General features: G+C 43.8%; 1 protein-coding gene across 1 annotated transcript; it reads right to left on the reverse strand.

Annotated features, from left to right (window-relative positions):
• Positions 1-5,366: 5,366 nt before the first annotated feature.
• lhx5 (LIM homeobox 5) lies at positions 5,367-23,281 on the reverse strand. Its single transcript, XM_069673606.1, has 5 exons — positions 23,109-23,281; positions 20,704-20,927; positions 19,568-19,845; positions 16,249-16,414; positions 5,367-7,246 (listed from the first exon to the last, which is right to left on the reverse strand). The coding sequence occupies exons 1-5, from the start codon at positions 23,279-23,281 to the stop codon at positions 6,897-6,899; spliced, it is 1,191 nt and encodes a 396-aa protein (XP_069529707.1). The 3' UTR covers positions 5,367-6,896.
• Positions 23,282-23,533: the final 252 nt, after the last annotated feature.

The following is a 23,533-nucleotide window of genomic DNA, read 5'->3' on the forward strand; positions in this document are numbered from 1 at the left end:
TCTCTCATAAATATAATGGTTATTTAATTTACTTTTAACACATTTTACAAATATTGTCTTCATGGTTGCTCTGGTGAGGCGAGCTTGTTTGAGGCCAGGCTGTGGCCGGAGTCCTAGTCCAACCTGGGCCTTTTGCTTTTGCTGAATGTCCTCCCCTCTCTCTCTCTCTCTGTCTCACTCTCCGCCATTTACAGTCTCATTATTGTTTTCTCTGTCACTTTACGGCTTTAATCACCCCTTTAAAAAAAACATTGAAATGATATTTCTAGTAATGTACACCCGAAAGGATGCTGGGTTGAACACAACACAATCTGGGTAGTTTTCAACTCCACCGCTGGGTTGATTCAACTCTGTAAGATGTGTTAAATATCCAATCCAAATGCTTCATTTAACTATAATGCTGGGTTAATTCTACCACATGAGAGGGTTGAATATTCTCTTTAAATGTTGACTCATTGTAACTGCAATGTCGGGATTATTTTACCTCGTATAAACAATAGTAAGACGATCATTTGATGTCCAATCACCCTCAAATGTCTTCTTAATGTGATGTTTTGATATCAGCATCAACAGTGTTTGTATGCTTGTGCATGCAGATACACAAAAGGATGCAAAATGTCCACAAAAAGACAAAGTTGTCTCCTAAAAAGAGACAGAGCACGGCTTTAAAGAAGCACAAAAACAACCACAAAGAGACACACAGTGCCTGGAAACAACACAACTGCAAGTGTTTTAATTGCAGGAGGAGTGGGGGGCCTTTAACGTGTTCCTCTCATACATGTTTTAATAATTTACTGTTGCCATTTCTTTAAGTTTTCAAAGCAGTTTAAATTGTATTTGTTGATTAAATGTTAAAGGTATAAGAAGTAGGATTTTTTGTTGCACCGACAGCATCACAGTTACCGTTGCATCAGCATGCTAACCGTCGGTTAGCTTGTCCTACCTGGTTTGAGGCACCTACCTGTCCAACAGAAAGAAGGCCAGCTCTGCATCGCTCTTTCGCCATGTTCGCCGGTCTGAATGGGGCCCAGTTGCTAATGTGAACCACTCCCACACTCACCTGTACGCTGTGATTGGCTCAGGGAACCACGACAGCGCCCCTCCTGAAAACGTCCTGTGCAAAGCAAAACAACAGAATCGATGCAGAGGGAAGGGTCTCACAAGGGTCTGCACACACACTCACCAACACACATGTATAGAGGCTCATAAGTGATGATTTATATTGTATTTGTATATTTTATTTTTCTAGGAAAATGCTACTTATTAAACCTTAAAAGTACATTATTCATAAGGAATAAATGATGCATCTGATGTGTCCAGGATCCTGATATACCTGTACGCTGAAGCTCGTTTGTGTCCCGTCTCTGAGGTGGAGCCAGTCGCTCTGTTTTCGCTCTGACAGCCATGACTTAATGTGTCCAAAAGGTGCCCACCTGGGTGCATAAACAGCCGCTCTGACAGGCCGGCTATGCATGGCTTACTCCTCCTCTGTTCATTTTATAGCGTGCATGTATCACTTTATGGCATCCATCTATCCTGTAAACCTTGAGAAGGCTGTTGAGGCTCTGGATAAATCTGAGGGTGACACTCTGACAGTCCCTGATCTGCCTGCCTGTCCATGTCGCCTGAAATCTCTCTCGCCGATCGTAACTTTGCTTTCTGACATATTCCTCGCCGAAGCAGAGCTCTGTGTGTGTTTGTGTGTGTGTGTGTGTGTGTGTGTGTGTGTGTGTGCTATCAGATAAACCAGCTCAGCTCTAATGTTACCTGTCAGGCTGCAGCTGACAGAGAAATATACAAAAAATGAAAAATATGGCAGCATGATGCAGCTGAAAATAAGAGTTTCGTGTGAGCATGAGTAGCCGTGATTTACTCTAAGTGGGTGCGTGTGTGTGTGTGTTGCAATTGAGCTTGGCATATAGACATGTTTGTGTGTGTGTAAAGGAGTATGTGAGTGTAATTAATGATGTGTTCCTCCTCTTCATAGGGTAATAGGATTTCCCCACCCCAGGCGGTAAAGAGAGTGGGAGGGGGAGAAATGCACGTATGTATGCGTGTGTGTGTGTGTTTGCAGTGCTGGTGAATGGGAGCCCCATGTAGTGATGCCAATAGAGGGCCTGTGTGTGTCTCTGTGTGTGCGTGTGTAAGGGGGGAGGGGGAACAAGCGAGTGATTTATAACAGCTACTCCAGGTCTCTCCTCTCTCCCACAGCAGCATCGCAAACACATCCATTACAAAACTACTGATGTTAATGGGATTGTTGTGTGTGCGTGCGTGCGTGCATGCTCATGTGTGTGTATATGTGCATGAAACAGAGGCTGCACAAGTGTGTGTGTGCACCTTTACGTGTGTGTGTGTGTGGGAGAGTGATAACCAGATGCTACTGGGTGAAAGGAAGGTGAAGGTTACCGAGGATGTTTCGCGGAGGTTTACTGGTACTCAAGCCACAGCACAAGTTTCCATACATGTGTGTGCGTGTGTGTGTGTGTGTGTGTGTGTTTGTGTGTGTGTGTCGCTCAGCTGGAGAAACACAGCCGAGGAGATGGAGTAATAAAAACCAGAGTTGAGGAAAATACTCTAGAGAGTAAACAGAGGGGAGCAAAGAAGAAATAAATAAAGAGGATGTAGAGCTTCTCGGTAATGGACTGGTGGATGCTGAGGACCACATCCGCCTCAGTGTGTGTGTGTGTGTGTGTGTGAATATATATCCACACACACATAGTGTCTGCCTGTCTCCTCTCACATTACCCTTTACATTAAAACCAGTCAGGGGGAAAATTACAGCAGACCTGAGCCACCGTCGGCCCACCTGGCCCCACAACGAGAGGAGGGGACGTGGAGCCAGAGGAGGGGATAAAGAGGAGGATAAGGGGATGAGGGGGGCGTCAGAGGGACCCTGTGAGGGCCGGGGATGCCCAAAGGCACTGGTCTGAAGTCAGTTTGATGCAAGGAAGAAATCAGAATCTGTGCCTGAAGGCCTCAGCAGACGGCCCGACTCCCCGACTGTTAGCAGCTTTAGCTAATGCTAGATTTTAGATAGATATAATGAAGCATACACATTTATATTTTAGGCTGAAGCAGCTCTAATCAATTTTTTTATATCAAAAATTAAGCAAATCATAAGTGACAAATCTTGAGACTTATTCCCTGACTCTGCTCTCGCCCTCATTAGCTCTTTTAGCTCGTCTATTAGCTTATTTAGCTCCTTGTTTTGATTCCTGAGTTGTAAATTAACTGTTTGGGTCCAATTTAACTTACCGATCTCTTTTACAGCAGGAGGCAGCAAAAAAAAAACAGTGATGAAACCACAGAAAGCCACCTGCTCCTCACTAGCTAGCAAACAGACAATGTTAGCGGCTAGCTGATTAACGTAGCTGAGTTTTAGGCAGCTCAGTTGCGAAATATTTATCTTGGGGTTGGTTAGTAGCAAACTAAGAGCTGAAACAAGAGTGAATATGCGTCAACACAACTTCAGAAGTATAATTAAGTTGCTCTGTATTGGCTGGAAGTGGTGCTCTTTGCTAGCATGTTAGCACCAACCGTTTAAGCTAATAATATGTTGTGTAAAAGTGTTGTGTTTACAGCCTTTGCACGTCCCCCAAGTGGCCAAAAACACAAATTAAAGCAGATTTACAGTACACATGTAGCATCTGTATGATATGTAGTCAAAGTGCTTATTAGTGTGTGCAGAATGTTCACAAAGGAAACTGTGCTAGCCAAAAGGTTTACAGTATAATAACCCAAAAGTTAGCCTACCTGTGAACATTATATGTATATAAATGAAAGGTCTTTAAATAATCTATAAAGCTATAATATTTGATTTAATACATCATTGTAAAACCACTTAAGTGCAGAAAACTGCAGTTCCTTTAATGGCCACTTGAGGCTGGCTCCGAAAGTGAGTCAGTCTCAACAGACTCTTATCTTAACGGCAAAATGTAACTGATTTACCCGTCTATAACAACGGTACGAGGGGGATAATTTGATATAACTCACCTGTTTTAATTATATTAAGACCTAAATTTATGCATAATAAAGGCCATGGCTGCTTTGAGTGAGGGGTACATGCGGCTAGTTTTAAGCTAGGCGTCACCTCAGCTAATTTTCGTCGCTATCTTAGTGGTCGTCAACAAATCATTGGGTAATGTCACAGCAGCTCTTGATATACAGTCTATGTCCTATCCTGCCACCGAACCCTGGCTAGCAGGTCATCAAACTGGACCCCGGTCAGCTTCAATTCGGAGTTCCTGGAGAAGGCAGTGGTGTTCTCCCAGCTGTGTTCGTCTTCGGATGGTGTCATGAACCCGCACACGACAGCGTCTGGTTTTCCGACCCATCTCGGACTCCCACAGCAGGTACAATGTCGAGTAGGGAAGTCGGACATGGTTGATTGCCGAAAGAAATGATAGAAAGAAACGCTGTTGGTAACCATGGAGATAAGCCCCGCTTCCTCTCCTCTATTCTGGATGCGAAGGGCGAACATTCGCCTCTTATACTTCAATGTGAATATTCGCTTCGCACTCTGTGTGAACGCAGTATGAGGCATGGATGTGGTGTAACATGTAAAATAGGCTTATCAGAGAAAGATCCTTGCACAGTGCTGCCGTGTAGTCTGTTGAAGTTTTGTTTTGTTTTGTTGAGAGTCAGAAGTGTGTAAATTCAATCATGTTTATTACTGAGGCCGTGGTTAAAGGTGGTGTTGTACTGAACTGAATTATACTGAGATCGATGAGTCTCTAATTTTCTGTCCTCCCTGGTTACATACATGAGGGGGGCCAGAGTATTAGGAACACCTCTGAATATAATGCAGCTCAGTGCAGCCCCACCACCAGTTATGACCTTGATGATGAAGTAACATTACATTAACACCTCAGCCTGTACATTACAGGCATTAAAAAGCAAGTCTTATGGCTGAGCTGGTGTGTTGGATTACATTAGATTTTTCAGGTTTAAATAATAATAATAATAATACATTTTATTTGAAGGCGGCTTTCTCGGCACTCAAGGACACCGTACATAGATATATATATATATATACTCATAGGTGTACTTAATGAAGTGGCCGGTGAGTGCATGTTGTAGCTGTTTGAAATGATTTGCTGTAGGGTAGTTTATTTTAAACAATGCGCCATATTTTATTAGGAATTTTTTAAATTGCAAAGACCTGTGGGTAACTCATAAATAAATGTAGTGGTGTAGAAATGTAGCGTAGTGTAGCTATGAAGTAGCATAAAATGACCTAAACAAGTAGGCCTAACTGTACTTAAAGATAAACTGTGTGAGGATGTTTAAGAAGACAGTCAGCTTCTCAAGTTGTAAGAGAAGGTTTTATTACCAGTGCTATTTACATAGAAATAATACAGCCTTGTCCCCTTCCCCCCCTCTTAAATGCACACGCACACACTCACGCACACTCACAAGCACCCGCGCACACGCACACACTCACTTTTGTATCCAAGAATATCTCAGTACATCAGAAATAAGACACACTCTCTCTAGATCTTATACAACGTCTGAAGGAAACTCAAGGGAACTCATTGTGGACGGACAGCGGTACACGTGTTTAAGACATGTTGTGTGTGATGAAACAGAAAGTTTTTTTTATGAAATCATTTCAGCTAATTCAGGTTGCGTGTGTGTGTGTCCCCTTTCAGAGAGCTGAAAATATTGTTTCCTTTAACGTCGCTTCACAAAGGCTGACTTTTCAAATAGAGGCCCCGATGACACTTGGCCCTGAAGCTGCAGAATTATCTGTCGGCATTATTTAGCAGGAAGAAAAAATAATCATAATTTGTCCTCTACGGCACAAAGATGTTCATGTAAACACAGCCGGACTGAGCTGAGGTTTTTAATTCTGTGTGTTTTAAGGCCACTAGATGGCAATGAGTGCTTCAGAGCAGACATGCAGCGGTAATGTCACAGATGTTGTCTGCCCCCTCTTTTGTTTTCTCTCTTTAGAGGAAGGAGACCTCAGCTGTTGAAGGAGATTCTCCATTATGGGTTCAATGTTCTTTTCAAAATCATTTCCATTAAAACATGTTTTTTAAAAGGGACAGTAACAAAAGGAAGGTCAGGTGAAGCAGTCTGTGGAGCAGAACTATCAGGGCCGGGCTGGATGGGTGTGAGATTGTGTGTGTGTGTGTGTGTGTGCGCCTGTGTGTGTGCGTACGCTTGAGTGAGTACAAGTGTCTGTATAATTGTGTACGTGTTTTGAATAATGGTATAGACATCCTTCCTTTGAGCTATGATCAAGAACACTTTTTGTGCATTAACGGACGTATAGCTGAGATGTGCGCTGGAGGAAGTCAGTGCCAGAGTGTGTGTGTATTTGTGTGTGAAAAAGCAGCCTTTGTTTTGACGTTTGACGCACAGATGAGAGTGTTTAAAGCGGTGACTTTGACTGTCGTGTCTCGATTAAAGCATGTATGAAACCTGGTCCTTTGTCTTCTTAATATCGAGCGTGTGCTGGAAACTTAGCAACAGAGACGGAACGAGAAATCATATCGCTTTAAAGCAACGTTTTAATAAAGTGGTGAGAGAACTGAAGATGTCCCCTTTGGTATCCAGGAGATAAAGGGGGAGGCGATGAATGAAGCATTTTTGCTGGGTGGAATCGCAACATTTATTTTGAAATAATTCAAGTCCAGTAATCCAGGAAGGGATATGCTTTGGAGTGTCTACTGGGCAGCAAATATTATGTTTCTCCTGCAGGCTGTCCCATTCTTTATTCGGTCTCTGTGTCCATCTGTTGTGAAAATCTGTCCGTGGTTTTAAAAAGTCCTCCGTAGAAATTCCAGCTGTACTTTTCACTCCACAAAGTGTCTGTTTTTGTTTCTCCTGAATTAACCAGGCTGACTGTCAGCCCGGGAATGGTCCCTGCTCTGTGCGTTCGTCCTCTACCAGGCTGTGGTCTCCCCCATCTCGGGGCCTTGGTGCGACATGGGAGCGCTGTAGCTGGAGTTACTCGCCAAGGAGAACGGAGGACTGGGGCCGCCCCCGTAAGCCTCCCCCGGGACAGGCTGCAGGGAGCTGGGTAAGCCCGGCTCCGGACTGGGGGTTTCCGCGTGGGAGATCATGTCCGTGAACCTTTGGTCGTCTGAAGGGTGGTGGCCCGAGCCCTCCATGGCTCCGGGGCCAGAGCCCAGGATGTAAGGGGACTCGGCTGGAGACTGCGCCTGCGAGGATGGAGGGCCGTGGGGGAAGAAGTCGTAGTTGCTTCCTGGTCCGTAATAGTCGCCTTGGTATTCTGCGGAGGGACAGAAAACACACGAGGTTAGACTTTCTATCAAATCATTTGCATAAAAACGTTCACATTCAATCTCACACCCACCTCCACCTCTACCTAAGTGGGTAAATTGATCATGTCCAATTTCCAACCAACCGGTCTCCAACAGCCTCATTTGAGTGTATAAACAACTCCACACCTCTCCACCTCACTTCTCTCGCCTTTTACACACTGCATTCGTCTCCCTCACTCATTCAGCTCGCAGCCATGCGTGCACTGCGATGGATTCCCCCGCTCAAACTTCTGGATCTGGATGAGGAGCTCCAAAATGAGATTCCAGCCTCCCTGCAGCTCCGCCGGCTCCTGTGAGCCGCATCTCTCCCTGCGCTCCGTCATGTCTGATGCAGCTTCCAGCTACAACCCTGCTCCTGTACATCACTGGGCTGTGGCTATTTCCCGAGCCGCACGGATCACGCTCCATTATTCCCAGCATGCAGTGCGGCTTGGGCAGCAACTAACAGTCACTTTCAATTGATTTCCTGATTCATGGTGCGAGATCGCAAGTTCCTAAAGCAAAATTTGATGAATTTGCATCGCTTGCTTTGTCAGACCAACAGTCCAAAACCAGAAGATTCTCGGTTAAAACTCAAATTCACCAGAAAATGCTGCTAATCAACTCATTCAGACGTCTGGAACCGGCTTTTTGGGGCATTTTTGCTTGAAATTGACCAATTTGTAGCCCGCTGGCTCTCAGAATTAACCATTAGTGCCGTTTAAAGGAACTTTGCATTGGCTTCACTTTTCAGACATGGACGCTACACACACTTCCTGTAAACTGTCAGTGAGAAAAACATCTACGCACAAAGCCAGAGACATTCCTTCTTTACACTGTATCCAAACCTCTGTAAGAGTTTGAGTTAAAGGGTGCAAATATCAGCGGCGGTTTAGCTCAGTGGTTAAATCGGCCACCACCTACAGAGGCTACAGTCCTTAATGTGGCGGCCCTGGGTTCAACCCCCACCCTCGGCCCTTTGCGGCGTGTCATCCCCATTCTCTCCTCCCCTGTTTCCAGCTCTATCCTCTGTCCTCTCTCTAAATAAAGGCATAAAAAGCCAAAAAATTATCTTTAAAAAAAAAGGGGTGCTACAGCGAAACCACAAGGTTACCAAAGTGTGTAGGATTCAGCCTCAGTGGACCAAGAATGTCGGGATTATATCGAGATAATTTATGATGTAATAATCACCGTGTTTCCATCGGGACCAACGTTAAACTTTGACGTCAGGTTTATAAAAACTCCCTTTTCTCTGGAACATTTGAGCAAAGCTTGATGAGTTCACTCGCAGGTGCTGCAGCACAAAGTGACACGTTAATGACAGAAAACAGCTCAAATTCCTGCTTTCACAGAAAATCTGCCGCACGCGCTCGGATTTACAAATAACCTCTAACGCTGACTGACATGTTTATTCCTGTGAGAGGTTTCAGCACGATTCGGGGCCCCGACTAATGTTTGATGTCTGCAGGTGTACCCACGCTGATAGGTGGAGCATTTTCTATCGTTATTTATGAGCGTACAGAGTCTGAAATCTGAAAAGCTGTGCGTTAGAACCAGGGTGACAGACAAAGGGTCAAAGGGTCGGTAGTTTAGATATGCAAACATTTATAAACCCTGGTGTCACGATATTCCTCTCCATGATTCCCACCACCAACCAAACACAACCGAAGGAAGAAGGAATATTGATTCTGGTAAAATATTTCCAAAATGTCTAATAAATTAATCTTACTGTGAACGATTTCTATATATGACAGAGGACTGTCTGTGAATAAAGAGTGAAGTTAAACTTCAGTGCAGTGACGACCAGAAACTAAATTCTGTTCATCTGCTTCAATTGGAGGCAAAAACATCTTCAAAAATCTTCAAACTTTGTATAATAAAGCAGAAAGTACTGGCAGATAACTCGACACGAAAAGCTTTCTCTCTTTTTGTGATTTGGTAAACAGACGCTTTGTTGTATCCAACCAAGAATCCAAGACACAAATGTGGACAAGCAGCAACTCAGCTCCTCTCAGTCAATCCTCAGAGCAGCCCGAAAGCATGTGTCATCATATTGAGTTTGCTGTTGTGGGTTGTATTTGGCATTTAGCCGTTGGTTAACCAACACTGTAAGAGTCGCTCCTCTGAACTTTAAAGGCATCCTAGTTTTGTGAAATATTAAACCCCTTTCCCTCCGGAATTAACACGTTGACGCAGGTTTTTCAGACCCGGGAAGACCCGCTTATAGATGCTGATTGTCTCTTTTCCCATTGCCAGTGAAGTATCCTCCTGTCGGTCTCTTTTCTGCTGCGTCACCGTCTGACGTCACAAACACGCCGGAGACAGAGTTAGTAAACAGTGAAGATGTTACGGTGGTTAGGTCTTTCTTGTATCTTTTACTCATTCAGTCCGTTTATTAACCTCGTCGACAGATTTGGAACGATGTTCGAGCGCTGCTCAGACAGAGACGGGCGGAGTTTGTAACTAGGAGGAGTCACAGAAGTTACCGACGGAGCATAGCATCATGCCGGAGAGGGGGCGGAGATTAGTGTGTCGTCACAGGTTTTGTGTTCCCATCAATGCGATAACAGGCGATAATTACCCGACCATACTGCAGAGTCGTGTGACCCGGGTCTGAATGTCGATTGTAACCTTTCACATTGAGCAAAAAAGCAGAGTGTTTCGACCAGTGGGAAAGGTTACAGAAACCATAAGACGCAGTTAGCTTAGCTTAGCCTAGCAGAAAGACTCATTCTAATTTTTGTTTTCTGGACATAAACAAACGTATATAATTAATCGATGTTTAGCTTTCAACCAGTCTGACTCAAGTAGACCTCGTGTATAAGCCTGAACCTTCCCTTCTGCTCTCTGTGTGTAGCGACTGAGATTGTAAAATGTTAGTGGGCTTGTACTTTGACGCGTATCGTTCCAACAAGCAATCCAACGTCCAGATAAATGTTCACTTTTTATTAAACAAAAGACTATCAGACGATTCTGAAACTAAAAATATCGCGAAAACCACCATGAATAAGACGATGACGACGATGATGATGAAAAATCGTTGCTGCTCCATAAGATAAAAAGATCCAAGCTAGCAACCTTGACGCTAAAAAAGACTTTGATCATGCAATGAGGCAGCCTGCTCGGTTCTTTCTGTGTGTGTTTGTAAAAATAAAAATATTCAGAAATCTTCTTTTGCAGAGCTGTCAGTGTTTCAGAGTTCCTGTTAACATTAAACACCATTTTCAAGGACAGCGTTGCTGCAGCCTGAGTTTGGTGGGACCCAAGAAAAACGTGAGAGGTTTCTCAACCAACACCAAGGCTGCTCCCCTCTGTTTCAAATGTTTATGCTAAGCTAAGCTAAATGGCAGCAGAGCGCAATGAGGACGGTTTCAATGTTCTCATCATCTCAAGAAAGCAAAGCGGTACTGATTTTTGCATATTGACCCGCAAAAAGTATATTTTAAGAGCAGAAACCAAACTGCAAAACAATTTATAATCCATCCTCTCCCCATGCAGCCAATTACCTCACACACACTTTGCATCCTTTTCCAATTAAACACCTCCACCTGCCTTCTGCTTCACACCTCTCCCAAATTCTTCCCTAAATTCTGCGCCCTCGCTCCGCTCCAACTCAGTTACGACAACTCCTCTGTCTCAGCACCGCCTTCATCCCACATCGATGACGGGATTCTTTCGGTGCCCCAGATGTTGCTCTCGCGTTTCTCCACCCGCCCATCTGCTCCTCGCGCGCCTGTTCCAGGCAGAAAACTAACAGGTTAGATATCAGGAAATATTTTGCCTAATTATAACCTCTGCTTTTATTTGCTGTTGCACGCGGCTGTTGGAAAATGATCAGCAGAGACAATAAGACCTGACATGACTTTCACAAACAAGCTAATTATTTGATCACAAACAGGCCCCTGCGCGTTTGGCCGACCTTGAGGGTGAGCAACAAGCCTGTGTTGTGGCCTGTGTGAAGTGTGTGTGTGGGGATGATAGAGGGAGGGGAGGGGGGGGCGTTGGCTCTGCAAACTATAATTACACTCACACATGCAGCCGCACCACCACACACAGGCATTCCTCCCTCTCAGCAGCGACAGAGGAGGAAGCAGCGAGCTCAGATAAAGGCGAGCAGAGCGGCCTGAGCTGCTGCTGCGGCGGCGGCGGCACAAAAGAGTGTGAAAAGCAGCGTGTGAAGAGAGAAGAGCGCGAGTGTTGATGGTTTTTGTCCTCTGTTTTTTCCCCTCCCACTCCCAGCGTTGCAGCCTTGACGGCTCCGGTGCATTGTATCCTCAAAGCCCGGGTCTTTCAGGTTGACGTGCAGCAGCTGTATAAAAACCACGACTCTCACACTTTTCATGAAATCAGACTTGTGATAAACACATGACAGGTGAGTCTTATTCCTCCACGTCACTGTGAGGCTTTTGTAGCGTTAGCATGGTGCTATTATCTGCTGCCCACCTGCTTTTGTCTACAGAAAGACTCTTTCTCGGTCCATGCGACCAATAAAGGCTAAAATACAATGCTCGATTTTCCTTCAAGTAGTCTTGACGAGCATTTTCCTCTGAAAGAATATTGATTTAGGCGTCTTTACACCAACTGGAGATCAAATTGTATTCAAACACACGTCCTGTAAGCAGAGAACCACAGTGTAAAGCAAACGGCTTGGCATTTTCACTTGTAGAAAAACAACAATGAAGGTTTGCCTCATCTGCAGCGACCAATGGAGAGAGTGTTTCCCAGTTTGACAGCCACAGATATTTGCAAAAATCAAGCATGACGTTTTAAGAGAAATTAACATTTTAAATGTGAATTAAACCTGGGACCAATTTTGTTCCATGTTTTAGGGTCTAAACGACTAAAATGTTTTTGAATTGCTTCAGTAGATTGTGTCAAAACAGATGTAATGGCTGCAGAGTAATCCTTGTGGGCGAAGGCACGTTCACTAAAAGGGCTCTGATTGTTATTCCAGGTGTCTGATAATATTACAGAGAGGATCCTTACAGAGATAGACCCGTCTGTTAAAGACCCCCTCCAGTGAAAGTCCAGTGTGTAACCTTGTAAACATCTCCGTGTGGTGTTCTTCATGAACATATCAGGGACAACATCAGCAGTCATCTCCATGGCTGGGCCTGTCTGCTGTTAAACTGCAGTGTACCAAGGACAGGCTGAATGACACGTTTTAAGATTGGCAGGTTTGTGATGTCACAAACCTAAGGAGCCAATCCCGTTAATGGACGGGGTGACGCTATGCATATCATTATGTGTAACCTATGGCAATCACTTTGGTGATGCGCGCGCAAGCTGTAACCGTCAACGTGACTACAAACGTTAACGTTACTACTAATGACTACATTTCAAGCTAGCTAAGTCTCAACAAGTTGCCACTAAACGACGGCAGAGACGTGTTTTGTTTCGTGACAGAGGAGGCGGTTGGAAATGTGCATAGTGGGCGGGGCCTTTGCAGATTCTGTAATTTTTAATGAGGGAGAAGACGCCAAGGTAATTAAACGTATTTTGCAGAAAAAACACATCAGACACAATTTATTATTTCAAGCTGAGCATTTTGTATGTCCTAAAACGTGACTGGAGCTGCTCTTTAAGCTCATTTTTAACACCTGAAACAGCCGATACATCGTTCTCTTCAGCGCCACCAGACTCCATTGACAAAACCTTGAATTCAACCTTGCAGAACACGAGAGCTGCTAGTTTACCGCTGCCTTGACTGGTTGGTTTGTTTGTGTTGTTGTGTGACTTCAGTGTTTAAAGACTTAGCTCTGAACACAACACAACACAAACATACGGAACAAGGTAGCAGTGTACCTGCAGCTTCCACCGTGTTCTGCACGATAAAAACACAGTTTTTGTCAACGGGGTCTGGTTGATTTGAAGTCGAAGATGTAAAGATGGCTGTTTCTGGTTGAAAAGGAAACTTCCTCTTTAACTAAAAGGTCCTAATCTGTCGGGATCCTTTCTGTAATGTTGTCAGCCACTTAGAATAACAATCTGAGCCTGTCAGTGAGAAAAACAAGAACTTTTAATGCACGTACTTTGATCGTCTGCATGGATTACGTCGCAGCAGTTACAGCAATTACAGTCATGGCGGTCGGTTAAAGTGATCTACAAGAGCAATTTCAAGTCTTCTTTTTAGTCAAATACCTGAATTCTCCTTTAATAGCACGCTTTTGTATGTTCCAGATCAATGCCACAAATAGTTGCAAAGTTTTAACCCCATATACGCAGGTGAAAGAAGAGAAATATTCGCTTTAACACTTTGTTGAATCTACTGTAATGTGTCTTTTTTCCATCTGAATAACTCGTTGAAGACGGAGCAGCTTTATTTCTAAGGAGGAAATTAACAACTTTTCATGAAAAAAAAGACGCAGAAGAAGTGAGCACAGAGGTTTGATGAAGTGCTGCAGCCTGAGAAAGTTTCGGGGCACGGCTTCATGGGGATTAAAAACCGAGGAGACACTAGAAGGGTTACACCTTTCTGAGGCATCACAGCTCACAAGTTAAATCTCGCTATTTTTAAAGTTTTCCATTCTTTCGCTGGCAGAGAAGTCTTTTTCAACTACTCCTTTTGAACCGAAGCGCATGACTGAAGTATGCCACCACATTCTTCTGATAACACTGACATGAACCAGACGAGACTTTTGTGTTCTGATCAGTTAACAACAGTCCTCCAAAGAATATTTTCCAACTAAAAGTGAAACTCTTTACACGCTGACTGAATAGCGCCCAAGGTTAGAGTCAAAATAAGGATGGATCATATATTGCGTCTTTGTGCAAAACATGAATAGATTCAAGAAAATCATGTGACCTTCCTCGTCCGAAGAAAAGGAGGCTTCATCTGTGGTGTGCAGCAGACGCGGAACAATGTTCCTACAGACACTTTAACTATCAGGCCTGTTAGTGCTGCTGAGAGTTACAACTACAAAGTATCTTTTTTAAGTTATACAAAGAACAGATTCATCTTCATCAAACTGTTAAATACATTTAGAGGTGAAGATCCTGCAGCATCGTGCAGCGTGACCTCTAACAAAGGCTCGTATGATACCTCATAAAGTTAACACACACACGAGGTATCTTTTGTGTCTCATACAGATGCGTTAAGCTCACATCTGTTTGTGTTGCAGTTAACACAAGTTAGGTAGAAGAGGGTGACTATATTAAGATAGTCTTTAGCATCTGGTTAAAGTATCAAGATACACTCACGCTACAGTTTTAGGGTACGGTTGAGTGTCTGCATGAAAACGCCCTCAAGTCAGGCTAGCTCAGGGGTCTCCAACCTTTCTTCATCTGAGAGCCAAGCGCTAAAGTAGTTGCATAACATCGCTGGTGGCGCCTCACGTTGATTCTTTTGTCGACTCAAGTGTTGGTGCCACAGACGAGGCACACACGCTAAAAACTTTCCCTCTCCCCGTGGAGATAGAACGTTTTCTGTTTTTTCTTGGCGTGGCCACTTTCACCGACGATCATAAACCTGGCTGACAGGCTAACAGCACCGAACTCCTCACTGTAACTGCCCCGGCCTGTCGATGGAGGTTGCTGCAACGCTGCTGTGATTGGTTAGGTTCAGACGTTGACAAACTTGCCAGGAGCACTGTATTTTACTGACAGCTGATCGGTCTATCCTATTATGTTGTATTGGAGGGGGCGGGACATTTGTGGGTTTGGTTGAAATGAAGTGGGAAGAGGCTTTCAAGCTGCATTTACTAAAGCTACTCAAATCCAGGTCGCGAGCTACCTGTTGGAGACCCCTGACCTATAGCATCCTTTAAGGTACCCTCGAGTGTCCTTTGCAAGGTCTCATATAGCATCTGTTTGGAGGTGATCTTTGGCATCTGTTCAGCGTATGTTACCATACCAACCATACCAACATATAACCCTAACCACAGATTGATAAACGTGCCAATGCTGCAGGATCTCCTCTGTGCTTCATCGTCTCCTTGTGCTTGGCACAGTTAGCACTGCTTGTCATATTTCCCTACGTGTTCTACGCTAAAGTCTACCTAACTAAATGCATGGTGTGTATCAAGACGGCTAGAGACAATAAAGGGGAATTTCTCACACCAAGTGGGGTCACATTTGGAGGCGTATTAATTCTTCTTTGGGCATGTGTCAGACATTTTCAGTAGCAAGCTGAGCGGTAGAGAGGTAGCGAGCCGCCGCAGTGAGAATCCGTCTTAAGGTTCCCATGATTGTCTTTCTCAAGGTTTCCTTAAGCATCTAATTTTAATTTAATTTAATTGTTTATTTATTTGAAAAGGGAGCATGCATGTTATCATTCGTTGCATTGTACCAGAGTTAGCTTAAAGCTAGGTCACAATTAAAGCATCACGTAGCATCACGTAGTTATAAAACATCCCCAAGTTACAAGACTACGACACATACTACAGAATGACACAGATAGGTCAATTCAAACACACATACACACGCATGCACACACACCCTTTCTCACAACCACATACACATACCAGCATCTTTTTAGGTACCCTTTAGCACCTGTTTCGAGGTACCCTTTAGCGTCTGTGTAAAGTTTGCATTCAGAGCCAATTTTGAGGTTCCCCTGAACTTCTGTCTGAAGGTACCCGTCAGCTTCAGCTGTAGGTTCTCCTTCAGTGTCTGTTTCAGGCTGCTGCTTCCAGGTTAGCCATTAGCATCTGTGTAAAGATACCCTTGAGCACCCTGCTGAGTCAGACTGCCACTAAGGTAGGTCAAAGGTGAGACCTTGGCTCACAGTTGTGTTAACTAAGAAGTGTGTTACTTTGTGCTTCTATAAGTACAAACTGAATAAGAACAGCCAACACACGGTATACACAGTAACTTCCCGCCTGCTGCTTTAGATTGCAATCAAGTTGTACAATATGAAATTATTTTTTAAGACTCAGATTTAATTAAAATTGTGCCCAACCCAGCGATAATGATACGGCATATTAAGATCCGTATTCGTTGACCCTGCACACGTCATCACGAGCTCACGTACCTCCGTAGTAGCCGTAGGCCCCCGGTCCGAGAATGTCGGGATCCTCCAGCCGGCCTCCCAGGGGCCTCATCCTCCTCGGGCCCCTGAAGAAGGCGTGCCGCCGGGCCCCCAGAGCACTCAGCTGCTTCATTCGTCGCTCTTTGGATCTTCTGTTCTGGAACCAAACCTGCACGGAGACAGAGAGACGGTTTTCGGCTGATCTCATCATCAGGCTGCATGTCAACATCCCTTAAACCGCTGTTTCCACTCAGACTTCTGCCACATCGCAGCGGGAACGCCGATCACATCCTCGTAGGACTCACACTCTGATCACAATCAGAACAAGACGCACTTTGTTGCTTTGTGCACAAAAAATGAAAACAGATGAATATTTAGCAGCTTCATTTGAATCCTGATGGCTTTAGGTGATTTCACTGATCGATTCAATTTCATGCTCGCTGTTACAGAGTTTACGTTGGACCCATAAATTAAACTTTAAAAACTGACGCCCTCTGAAGGTCTCGGATTCAAAAACATCAAACTGTTTCTGACAGACGACAAATCTCTGACACCTTTGTGACAGTTTGTCTAACAAGCATCGGCTCGTCTTTTCAGTTGCATTAAATCCATTTAAACATTTGAAGGACTTAAAAAATCGTCCGTGTTAAAAACAATCACTACATTAACACAAAAGAAACATTTTCACTGCAGCATCACAGCGACGTCGTTGTGATCAATCTTTTACCAGAGGCGTGTTTCAACAGTAATTCACTCAGCTGGGAAAGAGCTTTGATATATGACTGAAATAATGGCTGCGCAATTAATCAAAATGTTAAAGAAACTGCAGCACGGCCTTGTGCAAAAATCCCAAACACAGGAGCTGCAGGTTTTTGATGAAGGTAAGATGTGTGACAAAGCAGCTGCTGTGCTGCAGAGATGTGTCAGTCGAGATGTTTTGTTTGCAGACGTAGCAAAACATTCACATTAATGATGTTAAAAAGTAAAATTGATGCAAAAATGATCACTTCTGCTCACAATGCATCCTTTTGCAATTCTAATATCAGTCAAAATATGATTCTTTATGCAGCCTGTGCAGCCATATTTAATGTTATAATACACTGTAGACTCTATAGCTCTGGAAAGCACAAAGAAACGAGGTGTCTATCTCTCTACAGCAACACAAAAAGAGACTTTCTGCACCACTTTTCAGTCATTAAGACACTTTCCTTTTTAAAAATTAAATAAGTTAAATAAGAGCACGACTTAACGCACCTCCGCACATGTTTGAATAAACAGTCAGAGCCATAAATCAGAGTCTAAACAGGCTCGTCTCTCGCGTTAAATAAACCGTCTTTGAGGAGGGAACAAAGGCGGGTTTCAGGAAGTGTAAACTCTCACACACCATATGGAAGAATGTCTGCATTATAAGCACATAACACATCTTGCATCACTGCTGCATAATGATGTATGTTCAACCCCAGCGAGGCTACACCAGAGGCAGAATCCCACTGTGCTGCAGATTAACAAAAATACACACACACACACACACACACAGAGAGAGAGAGCGAGAGAGAGAGAGAGAGAGAGAGAGGGGAAAAAAAACACCTAAAACCACTTAGGCTGTGTTCTGTGTGCTCCAGCAGGCAAAGGCGACACCTGCTTATTGAGAACAATCGTCTAACTGTAGGGTACATTTTTATGGAAATGCTCTCGCTCCCCTCCAGAGAGCGTTGCTTAGGGATTACACACACACACGCACACACACGCACACACACACACACACACACACGCTGGAGAAGCAGCAGCATGCGTGCGTGCGTGCGTGGTTGCAGGGCTCCCCGTGTTGAGAGTCGTGGTATTTAACACGCAGCGAACGAGGAAGGAGGAGGATGACGAAACAGAGACTCCATTTTGGCTCCAAGCAACAAAAACACACACAGGGGTGGGGATCACGGATGGACGGATGGATGGAGGGAGGGGACTGCCTGACTGCCTGATTGATTGATTGGATTCTGCTGATGCACACACACACACGCACACACACAGGCTGCAGTGTATGATATAGATGAGGTCTGCTCTAATAAGCAAAGGCTGTAAGTGAGTAAGAGCAGAGAGGTGGGAAAGGGGAGGGTGGTATGTAAATCTGTGAAATCAGCGATAATTACAGCGAGTGCACAAAAAGCCACATCACAGTTGGCAGAGATGGTGCTAATCATCCTGACACAGTCTGCACCCAGACAACGAGCGCGCTTGCGCGCGCGCGCGTGTGTCTGTGTGTGTGTTTGAGACAGGTCCAAAAACAGTGTGTTACCCTGCAGAACATGTTTGTTTGTGCGCGTGCTGCCGGGGTTCCTCTCTCGCTTTTGGCAGAAACGAGACGAACCTTTTATTAATTTCACGGCTGCGCAGCTGAAACAAAAACCTGTGTGATGTTCTCAACAAAACAAAGTATTCACTGTCGTATCCGCGCATCAAGAAAATGGATTACGAGATCTTAATTTCACAGGAGGAACGAGCGCCTGCAGACATGCAGACGTGCAGACTGGAGGACAACAGGAATGCAATTATGATTGTGGGAATGGTGGAGCGAGCACCTTTAAAATGTGCAATTAAAAACAGCAGTGCATAAAATAAAGTATAAAAAAATGTGCTAAATAAAAAGAGATTCTTTTTTTTTAAATTAAATCACAAACATGAGATTTTTCTGACATGTGGGATTAAAAAGCAGCATTTTAGGCCACACAGCATCTGTTTGCATGTTTTATATGCAGATTGTGTGTGAAGACAATTATCATCAGTTTATATGTATTTTTCTATTATTAATAATTGAAAACAATCCATAAAATAAAGCCCACACAGTCCACATCTGTCTGTTTTTATATAACATCAAATGCAAATTGTCTGTAAAGCTAATTATGATCATTTTACATGTTTTTTATCATCTGTATTATTTGAGCTAATTCTATAAAAGAGAGCTCACGTGCGTCTTTACTATTAAAATATTGTTTTTATATCAAATAAAAAGCAAATAAAGTCTGTTGGTGAAGCAAGAAAACATTTAAAAGGATTTTTCTTTCTTCATATTGAAAAAAAACGGACTCAAACAATCCACGTGCAGATCTTTGAAATGGATCTCTTTCCTGCTAATAGATCACATCATGTTTTGACGTTTCTGCAGCAGATAACGAGTCTTTCAATTAAATCTCAGAGTGAAATTAAGAAGTAATTTCACTGATTTATAATCCTTCATTTCTCTCTAATTCGTCTTTGTCTCGCGCACAAAGACCCTGTTTCAGCACCAACACACACACACACACACACGCACGCAGCTGGAGCTCACCTGGATGACGCGCATGTTCAGTCCGGTCTCCTGGGCCAGCTGCTCCCGGATGTGCCGGGTGGGTTTCGGCGTGGCCACAAACGCGGCCTTTAACGTTTCCAGCTGCTTGGCCTTGATGGTGGTCCGGGGCCCCCGCCGCTTGGTGCCCGAGTTCTGCTCCTCGTTCTCAATATTGTTCGTTTCCTTATCAGAGGACGTGGAATTGTCCGTCTCCTTTATGTCGTCCTGTATCGGGTCCTGCAGATCCGGCGATAAACTCCTATCCGTACACGACGACACTGAGGGGAACAAACAAGAGGAAGGTCACGATCCGAAATGTCCGGGAGGAGGAGGGGAGGGGGCTTTAAGCAGGCCTTGAGATGCGCAAAACACCTGAACACATGTCTCCAAAATTAGGTTTAAAATCTGCCAAAAAAAGGAGATTTTTGCGCTTTTTTTCCAACCAAATATCCCTCTCCTCCTTCTTCTCCATTTTTCTTTAATGTTATTTGTGATCTATTTTGTTTCCTGCTCTCCTTTCCTTGTCTGTTTTGAGATGAGCATATTATTTATGCATGACTCAATAATCAAATCAAATCTTTCTCCTTTTAAAAATGTATTTATGTATTTGTTATTTGCAGATTTAATGCCGGAAATAGCTTCCAAAAATACGCAAAGTCAACCTTGAAAACGGGGCGTTTCTTACTAAAGGCACCTCCCGAAAAAATAATCATACATTCATTAATATTACGTGTGAATGATTCTATTTAACTGAGAAATCAGACACACATCTGGCTTTATAGAAGAAGAGAAGAGTGCACAGTGTCCTCATATATAAGGATGAACAGAGAGAAGAGACGCGCACACGCGCACACACACAGACTCTCCAACAGCCCCAGTGGACCCTGCGTACAATAACAGGAAGCCATTGTCCTGTGGAAGGTAAATATTGAAAGCACTCATCTGACAAGGTTGTTGTGAAATGCTCTCCACGGACTCCTCGAAATGTCTAAAACAATCTCACATTTCAAGCCTCCATCTTTGCTCTTCTTTTGTCTCTTTAACGTCAGATGTGTGCGCGTGATTATATCCACGCACGAGACACAAAAGGAAAAAGAACACATGCTCACATCTCGGTTTATTCTCGCGTTATTTACCTGAGTTTAAGTTGACTTCCTTGATGGCTCCGGAGCTCATATAATCTTCTTTGCACACAAACTTGTTCTCGTCGATCACGTAGAGCTCCTCTCCCGTGGACAGCTGCTTGTTACACACCATGCAGGTGAAGCAGTTCAGATGGAACACTTTGCTGCGCGCTTTGCGCACCAGGTCGTTCGGAGAGATGCCCTGCAGGCAGCCCGCGCACTTTGTGCCAAACCGCCTAAAAAAAACCACAAAATAATGTCAAATATATTTTCTTAATTTTTAACAAAAGAGAGATTTTATTTTGTTAAAGCCTGAGATGAACAACACCGCACAAAGGGCCTGTTAGAAGCGACATCAGATGCTCGTTAAAGCCACATTACGCTCTTTAAGCCTTCATATGTTCATATTATATAATAAAAGGCATTTTATTTATATATCATAATATATTCATATAATATTAGTTTGTTAGACGTGAATAATTTGAGCTCTTATTCCTTAAATTGTGCAGAAATTAACAGAATTTTACGTTAATGACGCTAAAAAAATCCAAAACACGAGCTTCAACACCAACATGCAAAAATAGCAATATGTTTATAATAACTAAAATAAAAGCATCATTGTAAATCAATAAGAAAAACTATAATGTGTTTTTTATTTCTCAGCATTCCAAAATAAAAGCCCTTCTCATAATAAATAGTAAATCTTAGTTTTCTTAAAGTCTGTTACAGTAAAATGTAAGAAACAATTATTCCCGATAAACAAAACAATAAAAACAAGGCTTCATGTTCACGTGACTCAGAGTATTTATAACAGGAGAACATAAGAAGGTCGTTAAAAATAAAAAATAATAAAAAACTAAAGTCAGACTTTTATTTTTAAAACCTGCAGCTCTGTAAACCCCGCGTGCCTGCGTGCCCGCGTGCCTGCTCATTATTTTGATGGAGGTGCTCTGACAATAACCCCACGCAAAACGTATTAGTGACAATCAACACATTGTAGCCGCGGATATATTACAGGATTAGGCAGAGTGGGAGCATCTTAGCGTGAAAATCTGCTCTTAATCCATATTCACCCGCTCAAACACGAGACGTACTGGGAGGGGAGAAGACTCATCAATTTGATACACAACACAAAATAAAGTGAGCCGCAGTCACCTCCGGATTTGACGGGATGAATGAGCAGAAAGGGAAGGTGCTGGATTTGGGAGTGTTATTGTGAAGGGAGGTGAAAGGTGGATGTTTGCAGGTATTAATCAGCTGTTTTTATTAATAGAAGGAGGCTCGAGGCTCACGCTGCTCGGCCTACCTGGATTTCCAGCCGGCCTTTCAGAGAGAGGGGGGGTGCATAAGCCTTTGGGTGAAAGCAAGCACTCCCTTTGTGCAGCATTGTTTTAACACTAATGTAGGCTTGTCTCTCCATTTGCAATGGTATCGCTTCACTGTCCCTCTTTTTTTCACATGCATGGCCGAGCCGCCCCCCCAGCGAAAAGGGCACAACTCTACTTACACAACAAATGGACATATTAGGGTGATTACTGTTTCGCCCGGCTAATGGCTCGCCCATTTAAATCCAGCGCGTGATGGGACCTGCGCTAATATGATGGCCAAGGCCGCGCGAGGCCAATAACAGCCCGTCCACACACACACAAAAAGGCTAATGTGTCTTACATGTCATTAGACAATTTGGGGGAGAAAATAACGCACACATGGAAATGAAAATGATGCGAGGAGAGAGAGAGAGAGAGAGAGGGAGAGGGAGAGCGGAGGGACAAACAAGGGCTTCACTTATCACTCAATTACCTGAAACACTTTTTGGGAACTGTGAACCGGTTAATGGCCTGATGGCTGGGAAAGTGTCGTCTGCACGTGCGAAATAGATTAAAACGCTCACACATGCCTACAAAATAAAATCATATTTTAGATGTCATTTATTTGATTGCAGAGGGACGTGATGTGACTAATGTTTTATTATAGAGACACATGAAACATGTTTCAAACTAAAAAAATTACCTGTCACATTTCTGTTTTTATTCTGCGTGAAAAATATTTTATTTGATGCAAACGCGTCTGAATAACACCGACAAGGCAAACTGCTGTAACCCCTGACGTGATGTTTGACCCCTGGTGTGCACGAGGAGTTTCACTTTAGGCCACTCTGTTATTGCTGACATTTTATTTTTCTTTCTCTTCAGATTTGAACAAAAATAATTTATAAATAAATTAACTTGATGATATTTTGACCCCTCACGTGCACAAACAATTTCAGTTAAGGCCACATATTTATTTTTAATTTCTCTTATTTTCTTTGATATTTTAATCAATATTACACCCTCAGAATTATTGACGTAGCATCCTAAATTGTGGCATTATCGCGCATCAGAGCACATTTATAAAAACCTCTGACTCCAGGCTGTTACCTGAAAAAGTCCATTTTGCAATAGAGCTTCCCGTCCCTGGAGAAGCACTTCTCGGTGAGGTTGCAGTTGCACTCGCAGCACTGAACGCACTTGGCGTGCCAGGCTCGGTCCAGCACGTTGAGAAGGAACCGGTCCAGGATCGGCCGTTCGCAGCCGGCACAGTGGACCATCATGTCTCCGGCCTGCAGGGCGCCGAGTGCCGACCTGCCCACACGGACTGCGCTGCTCGGACTGGGGCGACCCGGCTCTACGGGGAACAACGTCTTGGCTCCGGGAGGTGCGAGCTGTCAGGCGAAAACTGGAGGAACCTCCAAAGATAACGGAGACAATCCGTGAGTGTTATTGTAGTCCTGCTCCTGTTTGGGCTCCTGTCCTGGCACTTGTCACAATCCACAATCCAGAGAGAAGAGGAGGAAGAGAGCTTC

This window comes from Semicossyphus pulcher, unplaced genomic scaffold (assembly GCF_022749685.1).
Source record: "Semicossyphus pulcher isolate SPU_LCO1_2020_fin unplaced genomic scaffold, fSemPul1.0.p SCAF_22, whole genome shotgun sequence".
Lineage (NCBI taxonomy): Eukaryota > Metazoa > Chordata > Actinopteri > Labriformes > Labridae > Semicossyphus > Semicossyphus pulcher.